A 13050-nucleotide genomic window follows, 5' to 3' on the forward strand; every position below is an offset into this window, starting at 1 on the left:
AAAATTGATTTTATAATCTCTTTTTATTTATTTATTTTTTCAATTTTTATTTTTTTATTATTTATTTATTTAAATTTTTTATTGATTTCATAATCTGTTAAATTTGTATTCAGTACTTTTTTTTTTACATAGACACACAAGCTGCAGTAAAAATACCCATGAATCTTTAAAACAGAAACATGTATACACAGCCTTCCTCTCTTTATCTTTTTACATGACCATCAATAACATACTGAGGGAAGGTTCTTGAGTTGCCCCAAGAACTTCTGCCTAAACATATTTGTTTACTGCCTTGGGTAAAATTTATCCCATGCATATGCTAATATTTTTTATTAGAAACATTAGTAATTTCATTAGAAATATGAGTAAAGTGGAGAAAATAGATTGCAAATGGAATAGTACTTGAAAATGATTTGCAAAGAATATTCTGTTACATCTGAGTTTGCTTATTGTAATTATTATTATTAGTAGTAAAAGCCTGTCAAAATACATATTTGCGCTTATTTTAGTGTTAATGCCTACCTGATATATATATTTCATAATTTGACTTTTTAGCCTAATGGTAAATACAGTTATGCGTGGAGTAATTTTTATGACATGTGCTGAAATCTCAAGTTTTCATGGTTGTTCTCCAGTTAACATTGTTCATATTCCAGGAAGCAGTTATCATAGTTTCTAAGGGAATTTTCCTGATAGACATATATAGTTATTAATCTACTAGTGACATATAGAGGTTGGAAATTCTCCCATCTGTGGAATTCCCCCATTTATATACATCAGTGGAGAGACTGCTTCTATGTTACACAGACATAAGCATTGCAGATTTGGAATTTGGGGAGTATAATGTGTACAGAAAGGATAGACAGGACAGGAAGGGAGGAGGAGTTATGCAGTTAGTTAAGAAACACATAAAATCTATCAAGTAGCACAGTGTGCTACTTGATTGAAGGAATGAGGAAAGCAGTAGTGATTCATGGCTGTGATAAATAGACGCTACTACTAGAAAAGGTTAAAGAATTTATAGTAGCCAGTGTTAATTTGTAGTGCATTTTTGTGGTGCCATATGGAGAGGAGTGGACTGGTCAGTTGGATTATTGGCCAAAGGGCTCATTAGAATGGCAGATATGCATTTCAATTTAAAATTTTCAAAGATTGTGGCAAATGATAGTTACAAAATATTAAAATATGCATATCATAATGATGCTGCCAGGACCTTGTATTCAGGAGTGTGCTAGAGAGTGGGAGGGTCTCATGCAAGCCCCTTGTTAAATTTTTAGGGAATATCCAAGCCTCTTGTTTAACAAAATTAGTTTACTTTTTGATACTATCCATTATTTTAATTATGTAAGAGATACAATTATTAAAACTTTTTTTTTTACTTACAATATTAAGTCGTAAAAAGTGTTATGCAAATGGGATGTTGGCTTATGTTGTATACCATTCAATATAGATTTATAAAAAAAAAGGATAAAGCAAATTTAAGTATAGGAGATTGTTTGTTCTTCATTATTTTAATTTTTTTTAGTAAAAAAATTTAATGAACTCAGTTTTGAAAGTTACATGACATTGTAGTGTTGTGTACACCAATAGCAAGAATCTGATTTATTTTTTTATGGCCATTCTTATATTTTCAACAAATAATGATGCATATCAAAATTCAAAATGATAATGAAGGAATACTGAAATCAATGTGGTTATTACTTTGGTAGAAATAAAAATAAATAAATAAAAAAAACAGGCTGATCATTTTCAGCAGTGCACCCCAATTGACAGATCTGTATATAATGTTTTTGTACTGGCTACCTCTGCTTATCCTTGAGAGAAAGGTCAAGGCCAGTCTGTAACTCGTCAGTCAACTTCTGCATATAGATTTAAATGCATAACACACTTGAGACATGTGCTACCCTAATACCACTATTAGCCCAACTTGCAGATACTACTTTAAATATATTTAAAGTATTCAATATTATGATGTCTACGTACCAAAGTGCTGTCTAAGAAAACAAAATGTTACTCCTAACCCCCATAAGAAGCAACTGTCATTCCAAGTCACCTCCCAGAATCACTTCACACACTGAAGAAAGCAACAGTCTATCTGTTTAATATTCCAGTCTGAGTTGGTCTTGCTGTTTCTCCAGGTGAGAGGTACTTGACTTTAGGCTTGCTGCTTTTGGGAGTGGTGCTGATTTCAGTAATATATTTCTGTTATAATCCTCCATTTTCTGTTGCTGTTGTTCTTGGAGTATGCTGATAAGCTTGTTAGGCAATGAAAAAAGGAATTACGCATATGCTTTCATTCCCTGCAGTGAAATAGCGTGCTTTTCAATCAGTAGCACTAATTAACGTCAGAAGTCGTATCATAAATATAATACCATCTTTGTAATTTTCCTAATACTTATTTATAATACTTTTTTTGCCTGTTTACTTTGATTATTTTATGAAATGCAGTGTTATTGGTTGAGCTTCCCCCCCATTACTACAGGTTAAAAAAAGTGAAAAACTATACTTTTTAATCATATCTTGCTTTGGAGTCTAAACATGATTTTACTAAAGGCTGAAGCCTTTAGTAAAAGAGCCATTAGCATTTCTAGTATGTTATTGCTGCAAAAAAAAAAAAAAAAAAAAGGGACCAAAACTGTTGGGTGCTTTTGGGCCAACTACAGCCATTATTCCCCCCCCCCAGTAATAGTATTACCGAAATATAACCTGCACGAATGTTTCTATGTGGATGCCACCAGTACTCTGCACCATTTCCTAGTCAACTGGTCTTTCTCCAGCAACTAATAGCAAAATTAATATTAGTATTAGCCAAGTAGTGCAAGGTAGCCACACACTTTTGCTGCACTGGCCAAAATAATAAAATAGGCCAAATAAAAATTTTAAAAAATATATATAAAAAAATAAATAAAAAGAAAATAACACTCCTCATGCAGGCAATTATCCTCAAACTGTCAACTTTAACTATTCATGGAGGTAACTTATTCCAGTAATTAACAACTTGTTAGCTAAAGGAAAACTTTCTAAATCTTTTTCCCTGTAAGTTAAATTTATGGCCTCTAGTTCTGGAATCATTTATAACAGTGAAAAGTTTGCCTTTATTCATTTTACTAGCCTTATAAACCTTAGTGAGTTTCCCTCTAAGGTGCCTGGTTGCTAAGCTCTTTAGACTACATATTCAAAGTGTTTCCTCATATGGGTGCCTCTCTGCAGATCTCACCAGGAAGGTTATACAATGTTTAGGTATCTTTGAACCCTTTCAAGAAGTTGATGGCTCCATGCTTGGATATAGTATTTCAAGTGCAGTCTTACATTGCCTTATACAGGATAATTATGCCCTCACTATCTCTACAAGTAAATATTCAATAAGTCATTAATAGGATACCTTGGGTCTTTTTTTTATGCTTGTCTATGCTGTTCAGAGAACTTCACATCCACTATATCATAACTCTAAAATCCCTTTCTTCCTTTACTGTTTTTAATTTTCCTCTGCTATAATTTATAGCAGAGGCAAATTAATTTATAATTTATTTTGAAGTTGCTATTTCCAAAGTGTAAGACATGCATTTTGCTACATTAAAACATAGTTGCCATTTTGCTGGCCATCCATGAAGACAGTTGAAGTTATCCTGAAGAAGTGCTGCTTGGTATTGATCATTAACCACTCTCCCTCTTCACATCATCTGCAAATTTTGATAGTGCATCCTCTGTCCCTTCATCAATATCATTTACAAAAATCAGAAAGGTGGCCCCAGAACCAATCATTGGGGAACCCCACACAGGAGTAGGCTGTCCCAAGAGTGCAAGGGATGCACTGCACCCTGGCACTAATGTTCAAGGCACATCTGAAAACCTGAAACTTACATACACATATGAAGAAAATTTTAAAGGGGGTGCCAAATTTCAATTGGCACCCGGGCACCATATACCCTAGGAATTGCCCCTGACCCTACATATAATATTAGACCATTTCTGAAGAGTAACCATTAATCACAATCCTCTGCTTCCTACCCTGAAATCCATTTTAGAATCTTATTAGTGATTCCAGCAAGTACTTTGATATCAGTGTGACATTTTGAATATTTTTCATTCCCAGTCTACATTTTCTATCTTTATGCCTTATCAACTTACTTCTCCATTCCAAAAATCCATTCTACCAAACCCCTTCCAACACCTCATTCCCACACCTATTTCCTCCATCTAGAGAAGTAATGCCTTTACCAGCTACACCATTATAGTGATCAATGTAGCATTAATTTATTTTAATTATTAAAAATATAACGAAAATATTTATTATATTCTGAAAATGTGAATATATTTTTATTTTATAATAATGATCAAATTATCATGTGGAAGGCTATAAAAGTTGCAACTAAATAAAAAAAAGTTATGATTATACTTCCAGCACAACCCACATAGGTCAGAAGGGTATACCATCAGTTATTTTGTGCATATAATTGACAACCATTAATCATGTTTTACACTTACAGTTACTGACTCAAACTACAGCATAGACAACTCAAGCTTTAAGGTTTCTAGTTTAATCAAGAAAAAGTAATACGAGTTTTTATATCATGTAACTTATGATTCATGATTGCAAAATAAATTATGTGTGTATACCCATAGGTTGAAGTGTAAATTATATAGTTATTTTTTATATGAAATACTGATGGAAATATATTACATAGTGAGTATGGGTGGATTTTGGTTGATTTAGATGCATTTAATACATACCAGTGTTGATACAAGTAAGATAAATTACTGTGCACATTTGCAATAAAATTACATCCTTTCATACTAAAAGAGTAAGTGTAACCTGTTGCTTCGACTGCTAAATTACTTTAATAAATTCCAAGTATTATGCATAACTGATTAAGTATTTGTTGATTTATTAGTGGAAAACGATTCAGGGTAGTAGCTTATATAACATCAGCTGGGTTAAAAAAAGTTCATCTATACATTCACTCTAACAATTTATTATCCTTAAATTTATTCAAACTGTCTACTTTCACAACACCAAATGGAAATTTGTTCCAACAGTCAGTTTCTCTCTGGCTGGAAGCAAATTTCTGCACAGCTATTCTACAACCATTTTTTAAATTTAAATTTTTGTCCCCATATGTGTGTGGGCGCCTCCGTAGCCAGGTGGGAAGGAGCAGCAGTGCATAGCACATGCTTCTTGATTAGACCGGGGTTCGAGCCTGTCACCACCAAATACGGAGGATGCAGGAAGGTCAGGGAATGGCTACTGCATATTCCCGGAGCAATATGGCTTTAGTTGCTAATGCTCCTAAAAAAAACCCAAAAAACGCCATATGTGTTGTTCACGAAAGAGTAAGGATGCCATCAGCATTTAGTTTACTCAGTCTATTTAAAGCCTTAAACACTTCAATCAGGTCTCCTTCCAGGTTCCCAGTTAATATCTAGACATGCAAGTTGCAAAGCTGAAGTCTTTTTGTGCCCTGACTAACCTTATTGTTCTCCTCTGCACCTGTTCCAAGAGATCCACATCCTTGCTAAAACAAGGCCTCCAGACCTCTATTCAGTATTTAAGGTATAGCCTACCTATTCCCTTATGCAATGGGAAAATCGCCTCCTTGTCCCTGTTGGAAAATTCCTATATATCATTGACAGAACCCTATGGGCTGTCCTAGCAACCTGTCTGCACTACTAGGACAGCCCATATGAACTTTATGTAAGACTGTGCAATGAAGCAATCGGATTTACTGTCTTAATAAATTTTGTATCTTTGTTTACTGTTCTAAGCATGGACATACAAGTATCATACTTTTCATTAAAAGTAGTGAATTTCATTATTAGAGTGCAGCTTTTGTTAAAAAAAAAACCCTGTATAATAGTGAAATATTGCTTCCTCCCTTTTTCAGTAGTTGACAGATCCCCTTGGTGAGGCAAGGCTCATCTGGTTGACATTAATAGTAGTTAACAGTAGTTTTTGAAGTAAAGCTTTCCTCTTAAGAGAAGTCACATTTATAGTGAATTATTTTTCAATAATTTTAGTAAATTATGATATTGTAGAGAAAGGTATAGAATTGTTCTTTGTTATGAAACCTTCTTACTCTGAGGTGAATGAATACTTTTTGGTTCCCAAGTAAAAATAAGATAATTATATGAATTCTTTGTAGTCATACTGGGTGAACCAAACAAAAAAAGTAACTGGGGAAAAAAAAAAAAATACTGATGCTCCTTTCATGCTTATTATATTCAGTGGGGGACATATCTAGCATTGGGATAGTGACATTCTGACAGCTGTCTGCAGACAAACAAATAAATACTCATAAATTTATCATTCTAACACATCTTATTTAAACTTGACACTAAATTCTGTACAAACACCTCCGTTCATTTGAATTATTTTTTTAATTACCCTGTATATAACTAAATTTTTGTAACCTTAATGTGTAACAGCCTATTTTTATCTTGATGAGCTGTCTCTCTCTGCCAGCTGCCTAATAATTATTGTGTTACAAAAGATGATAAACTGGTTCATTTCTATGTGATTTTTGAATATTATTTAAATTGTGTTCATTATAAAGTGAATAATATATATATATAATGCTTGATTATTGCTTCAGCTAAGTTCTCTTACCATAATTTGACTCAACGTGACAATTTCTAGTGGATCATCTACTAAAATTTTACAATATTAAAATTATACATTAACTAGGATAAACAAACAAAACTTTTCCTATTAATACATGTTGTTATTTATACTTAAAGATGGCAGATGTCATCTAAGTTTTTTTTTTTTTTAAGTAAAAATAAAATTTCAGTAAATTTTATTAAAAGACAGCTCCAAGTGGTAAGGCATGTGCATTCCTCAAAAAATGAATAGTTTTTGAAGAGATCAACTTTTCTCTTATGAGAAAATGCATTATATGTGATTTATATAACTTACAATAAAGTTGTGGTTACCGTTAATAGTAGTTAACAGTAGTTTTTGAAGAAAAGTTTTCCTCTTGAGAGAATTCACATTGAATTGTGAGTTATTAGAAGAGAACAGGAATTGACTGAGAACCCTCTGCACACTGTTAATCTGGTATAGCACTTTTACCAAACTCTTAATACATAATCTTTGTTTCAAAATATATTCTTTATTTTCTATACTCTTATATACACTATTCTTTGTATGTGCTGCCACTTTTATATTTCACACTTTAGGGTTATTTCACAGTTATCTGCTGTTTCTAAATCTAAAGATGGGCTTAAATAGTATTAACTATAAAAGTATACCTCAAGTAATTACAAGTTAATTCTCTTATTTTAGTAAGTGTTAGCAACTTATGCTAAATACTTTTATTGATTTTCAGTTATATGCTGAAATTAAGTAAACAAGTTGAACCTTGGATAGCAATTTTTAAATCTTCATTGGTTGCTTCTTCAGTCCATATTTCTTGACATATCAGAATGATCTCTTTAATTGTTTTAGTTGTTGGGTTTGTTTATGCAGCCTAATGGGAATTATGTTATCTGCTTTTTTAATATTTTCCCCTGATTGCTATGGGTAAATTAATCATACAGATTTTTAGGCAGCTGAACATTTATATTTGGTAGTCACATTCTATTAAGATAATGGAAACCACATACTTTTTCTGATATACTCATGTTCGACTCATTTTCAAAGGTGGTATTTAGTTGTAGTACAGTAATTTTGTACTATTCATCTTCTCAGTTAGAGTGTGAACATTTCACAGGGCAAGACAAGGTACTTTCCTCAAAGCCAAAAGAAACAGAAATAGATCCCCTTATTGGGGATAAAATTGGGCCTTGTTCATCATGATTTTTCAATATGATGAACAACTTTATCAACCCCGCAAGAAGTAAGGTATTACATTGGGTTGATTGTGATATAAACTTAATATGTACAATTTCATAAATAAATGATACCTGATAAGTACTTATGTTTAATGTTTACGTGGATAACAGATGCATAGGCCAGCTGATGTTATTCAAAAACAATTCGACATCTGCCAAAAAGGCGTTATTATGTTTATAACATTAGCATTTTATGTTTTATTTGTTTGCATTTCTCTAGGCACAGCTAGGCAGATATGCAAAAATAATTACTCTATTGGGATACTAATCAGTAGTATTAACCGGGAATACGGTTACCTTTCCTTCTACTGTTGTTGCATTCTTATTTCGCAATGTTGTGATAAACAATGATTACCTATAAAAAAAAAAATCTAATGGAGATTGTCCATACGATTTGTATTAAGTTCGAGTATCAGAATTCTTTTTTATACTTTACAGTAGTTGCCAGTTTCCTAGATATAACTTTAAAAATAAGTAGATACTAAACTCGATTTCAAGCCTAAAATTAACATCACTAATAATCTTATATGCATTATTCTTAGGTTACCAATACGGAAATTAGTACTTGGTCTTTTTTAATTACATAGAACTCTTACAGAGAAGTCAATATGGCGATAAAGAAATGTCTTTGGCTGCTAAGTTTATATGATTACATCTGTATTCATGTATATATATTACATTGCATAATAGACAACTTGTGTAACAAAAGTGGGTTCAAAATCTCATCACAATGCCCAAATATACTCCATTTTATTCGATATGTACAGAATTCCTAACATATACAACACTGGCGTTAAAAAGTTTAAACTGTCTTCCAAACATTTAACGACTTTTCGAAAAGGCTGTGTACAGTGGCTCTTACACATCACTTTAGGAACCAGTTCTTTCTTCATGTATGATACTAATATTTTTAATTTCTTTTCAGTAATAAAAGCCATATTATAAATATTCACAGGTTTGCTTCGTGTTAATAAGAGCAGTACAATCAAGCCAAAAAAATGTCATTTCTTGGGGTGGAAACAAATCCACACAAAAATTTGTCGCAGATTAAGCGGTGCGCATGCGCCATGAGCACCGCTTGCTAGGCTCGTAGCTTACGCTGCGATGGATGGCGAACGTAGACCGTCGAACATGGCGATGGGTACGGCGGATGAAGTGACGAAATTGAAGGGGACAAAAATTCTCGTAGATGTTGAAGAGGCACTGATAGATGTTCTAGTTGTGTCTTTTCATCACGGAGAAAAGGTTTTTCAAGGAGCCCTTTTGGATGTAACTAAAAAGTAAGCAGAAAGTTAAGAATAGTTCTGTGAAAAGTTGTAGTATAATCTTGTCTCAAGACAAAAATAGATATTTTAATGGCACTTTGGGACACTGTTGCTTGTGATATCATTAATGTAGCATGTATATAAAGGTGAATTTATACCTTATTGTAAACTACACATTTTTGTGAACCTATTGATATATAATTTATAGCAGTCAGCTTGATATTTCTGAAGTTGCATATTTTGAAAGAATGAATAGGTTGATGGGACATTATATTCATTTTCTTTAACACAGTTTTGCTGTTCAATAATGTCTAATATATTGTAATTTATTGAATTGCACTGGTATCAAGTGAGTTCTTACTTGGTAATAAATTGGGATTCCATTTCTACTAGGTTAACTCAGTATTCTGTGAATGTATATATGTGTTTGTATATAGTATGATGTTTGCATACCTGAATTGTAACTTCCTTTGTCTGTGTCTTATTAAATATTTAATTCTTCTGTTAACCAGCAAGCTTCATTACGTTCATGTCTGGTATGTAATTAATTTGACATGTGTCGAGAAATTATATGTAAATTTTTAGTTTTAATTTCAAGCATTAAAGAAATTTTTGTTTTCATTATTAATAATGCTATGTTGAGAATCCATTTAATAAGGTTTGTTATTCTGTGTATATATACGCACACACAAAAAAGGAAAACTTCAAAAAGCTTTGGTATATTATTCTATATGGCTATAGAGTGAAAGATACCAAAGATTTGGTGTCTTTCATTCTATAGCCATGGTTTTACAAGCACAATAAATATATGCCAAGCAGTAACCACAATGGTTTTTTCACATATGTAAATACTTTTTACAAAAGTTATTAGGTATAGTGTTTAGTTGCAATGCAATTGAACAACTTTACAACTTCAAATGGTCATATGAAGCGATTTCTTGAAATTGCTGTAACTATCTGTTATTAAAAATACACAACCAGAACTTACAAACCGAATTCTGTATAGAAATGAATTTAAGATTGGGACCCAACATTTCGTTCTGGTAGTGTTTCGTGCGTCAGCTGATTAGTCCAGCGTTACACTCATAATGAGCTTTTCTTCTTGACCATGTCGTTGAAACAGTGGAATCGTTATCTTGAATGAAAAATAAAGATAATCTTAAGAAAGAGACATCGAGCCATTGGTGACTTGATTAAAACAGTTTCTTATATATGCGATTTTATATATATTCCAGTGACCAAAATATAAGGCTTACAATGTTTACGTTACTAACTACTAAGGAGACTGATCAACTTGAACGTTTCCTGCAGTTATTTAATTAATTGATTGCGATTTCTGGTGTTTGAAGATAACATAATTAAATAGTTGGACCTTCTTTGTGTGTGTTTCCCTTTATAAAGTTTGCAGCACTCAGTATGTAGAATATAAATTGAAATGCATGTGTTTTACTTAGTTTTTTCATAAAGAAAATATTTCATACTGGACGAGAAAAATAAAACTAAATTAAATATTTTGTTTATCATGTACTGTAGTTACATATAATTACTTATTTTTGCAAAATATATATAAAAAACACGTAATTCAAATGTGTAAGCAGTTTGTTCAAATATACCGATTCAATAAATTACTCATAAATATATATATATGTATATATATGTTTTTTATTTTTTAATTTAATAAATGCTCTGTGTTGTTTTTATTTTAAAATACTGAGAGAAGATTTTATGTTAATACTGTATAGGAACTGCCTTTTTGGAACCTTTGGCCAGCCTTCTCACGACCCCATGGGAGGTAGTGTCATCATGACCCCAACAGGTTTGGCTGCTGACAGGATTCTAGAGACGCCGGAGGACAAAGCGGACAGGTTCCACGCCTTGAGACAAAGGCATACGTACTTTCAACACGACAGTGTCGCTGAGGTTAACTCTGGTCAGCCGCAGGTCGGAACAAAGCGCCAACTCTCCCGTAATGTTAGAGATCAGAATGTCAGGATGAGACGTCTTAGACCAAGACAAGTTCTGTGTTCTCATTGTCAGGCCATTTGCAACGAAAATAATGAAAACCTTGAGAAAAAAGATACTACGAAAAATAAACTTAGTGACGATTCTAACACACAGAATTCTCAGGAACAAAAGAAATTACAAAATTCTCAATCAGTTCTTAGGCTCGGAACAAAAAGACAGTCAAAAATCACTGAAGATTCAAATAACGAAGAGTTTTCTAATCAAAGGATATCACCAAATGGAAGAAGACAGTTGATCCAGTCGGGAAGGCAACTGAAAAGGAGCCCCTTACAGGCTACCCGAAGGTCTAGTCCGTCAAGAAATGGGGGAGAATATCAAGCAGTAGAGCCAAATGAGATATCAGGAAGAATGATTTTGAGAAAGAGAAAATTTTCAGGATGCGGTGACAAACAATGTAGGGTGTCTGCAAAACAAGGGAAAGAAGCTGCTGTTATACAGAGTGACGAAGCAAATAGGGAAGAGAACAGTTATAGTGATACAAGCAATGGAGCTTTATATGTTAAATCCGTGTTAACCAAAACAAGTCCTGTAATTAAAATATCATTTGCAAATCCCCAGGGTAAGGACACAGTAGTAAAAATTCCGCCCAGATTACAGTCCACAACTGCTAGTGATACAGAAGAAGATAGTAACTGGTCCTTAAGAGAGAACTCTGAATATAGTGCAACTAAATACGCCAGCGCAAAGGCTGCGAAAAAAGCCTTAAAAAAGGCAAAGAAGGAAGCTCAAAGGAAAGCTGTAGCAGCGGCCGCCGCTGCATCATCGCCTAACACAGCGTTGTGCCAAAATCTCGAAAACGGCGAAGGGACTTTTCATAAAAGCAGACATCATCATCACAAACATAAGTTGAAAAGAAAGAAAAAACACCGAATCGATGACGATTTTGGGGATGGTGACAGTACTGATAAAGGGAAAGCGTATGATTTAGAAAATCGTGATTTTGGTGATACGTTTAAAAAGTTATCAGCCGCAACTGATTTCTCCTCAGTGTTTAAAGATACAGAACATGATACATGGCGCTTATTGCCAACTTCAAATTCAGAAATACTAACAGAATTAAAACCACCAGAAGTGTATTATGATGATGTGAAAAATAAATGCTTGAAACAAAAACTGTCCATAAGTTTAAAACGTTTAAATGCAAATGCATATATGCGATGTAGTCCAAAATATGTGAACGACGAAGACGCTAGTCTTAGTGAGGCAAGCAACATCAGTAGTAGTGGCAGCATTGGATCCGGTTCAGGTAGTGAATACGGTGAAGTACCTGATTTTCCAAAGCATGAACCCTTACGTGATATGGACAAAATGAAACCCCTTATGGTGCGCATAAGTACATATAATGTTAAAAGGTGTGTGCTAGAAAACGGACGCGAGATGACTGTAGGTGACATCGTGTGGGGTAAAATACACGGGTTTCCTTGGTGGCCGGGAAAAGTTTTAGCTTTAACAGTTTCCCAGAGAGACAATGGTGCTACATTAAATCAACAAGCTCATGTATCATGGTTTGGCTCCTCCACGTCGTCATATATGCCGTGCAACCAACTCACTCCATTTCTAGATGATTTTAAAATTCGATATAATAAGAAAAAAAGGGGACCTTATAAAGAAGCAATACGGCAAGCGACATTCGAAGCACAACAGGTCTTACACAAAGAGCTTCCAACTGAAGTAGGCGTTGTATCATAGGATTTTTTCCCACATATTTTTCTACGAAATAATAATTCTCAATAATAAGTTTTGTACAGATTTGTAAAATTTGAGCTTAATGATAAGGATCATACATTTTTTCGTGAGTGGATATGTGTGCATGTGTATATATATATATCAAAAGAAAAACTGAGTTATGCACTTAAAATCTAATTTTTATAAGAAAAGAAAGAGGGCAGACCGTATTAATGAACATTTGAAGCTCTTATCAAGTAATTGT

The 13050-nt window shown here is 33.3% G+C and overlaps 1 protein-coding gene across 1 annotated transcript; it reads left to right on the plus strand.

Moving 5' to 3' along the window:
• The first annotated feature begins 8910 nt into the window (after positions 1-8910).
• Positions 8911-12809, plus strand: LOC150089595 (uncharacterized). Its single transcript, XM_090390041.1, has 2 exons — positions 8911-9110; positions 10838-12809. The coding sequence occupies exons 1-2, from the start codon at positions 8935-8937 to the stop codon at positions 12807-12809; spliced, it is 2148 nt and encodes a 715-aa protein (XP_090246167.1). The 5' UTR covers positions 8911-8934.
• The last annotated feature ends 241 nt before the right edge of the window (positions 12810-13050 follow it).

Source organism: Mastigoproctus giganteus, chromosome 2, assembly GCF_048544385.1.
Source record: "Mastigoproctus giganteus isolate SK-2022 chromosome 2, ASM4854438v1, whole genome shotgun sequence".
In the NCBI taxonomy this organism is placed as follows: domain Eukaryota; kingdom Metazoa; phylum Arthropoda; class Arachnida; order Uropygi; family Thelyphonidae; genus Mastigoproctus; species Mastigoproctus giganteus.

Coding starts and splice junctions, on each gene's coding strand:
- LOC150089595 (XM_090390041.1), top strand. CDS start 8,935: ATGGATGGCGAACGTAGACCGTCGAACATGGCGATGGGTACGGCGGAT. Junction 9,111..10,837: donor CTTTTGGATGTAACTAAAAA/GTAAGCAGAAAG, acceptor AATACTGTATAG/GAACTGCCTTTTTGGAACCT.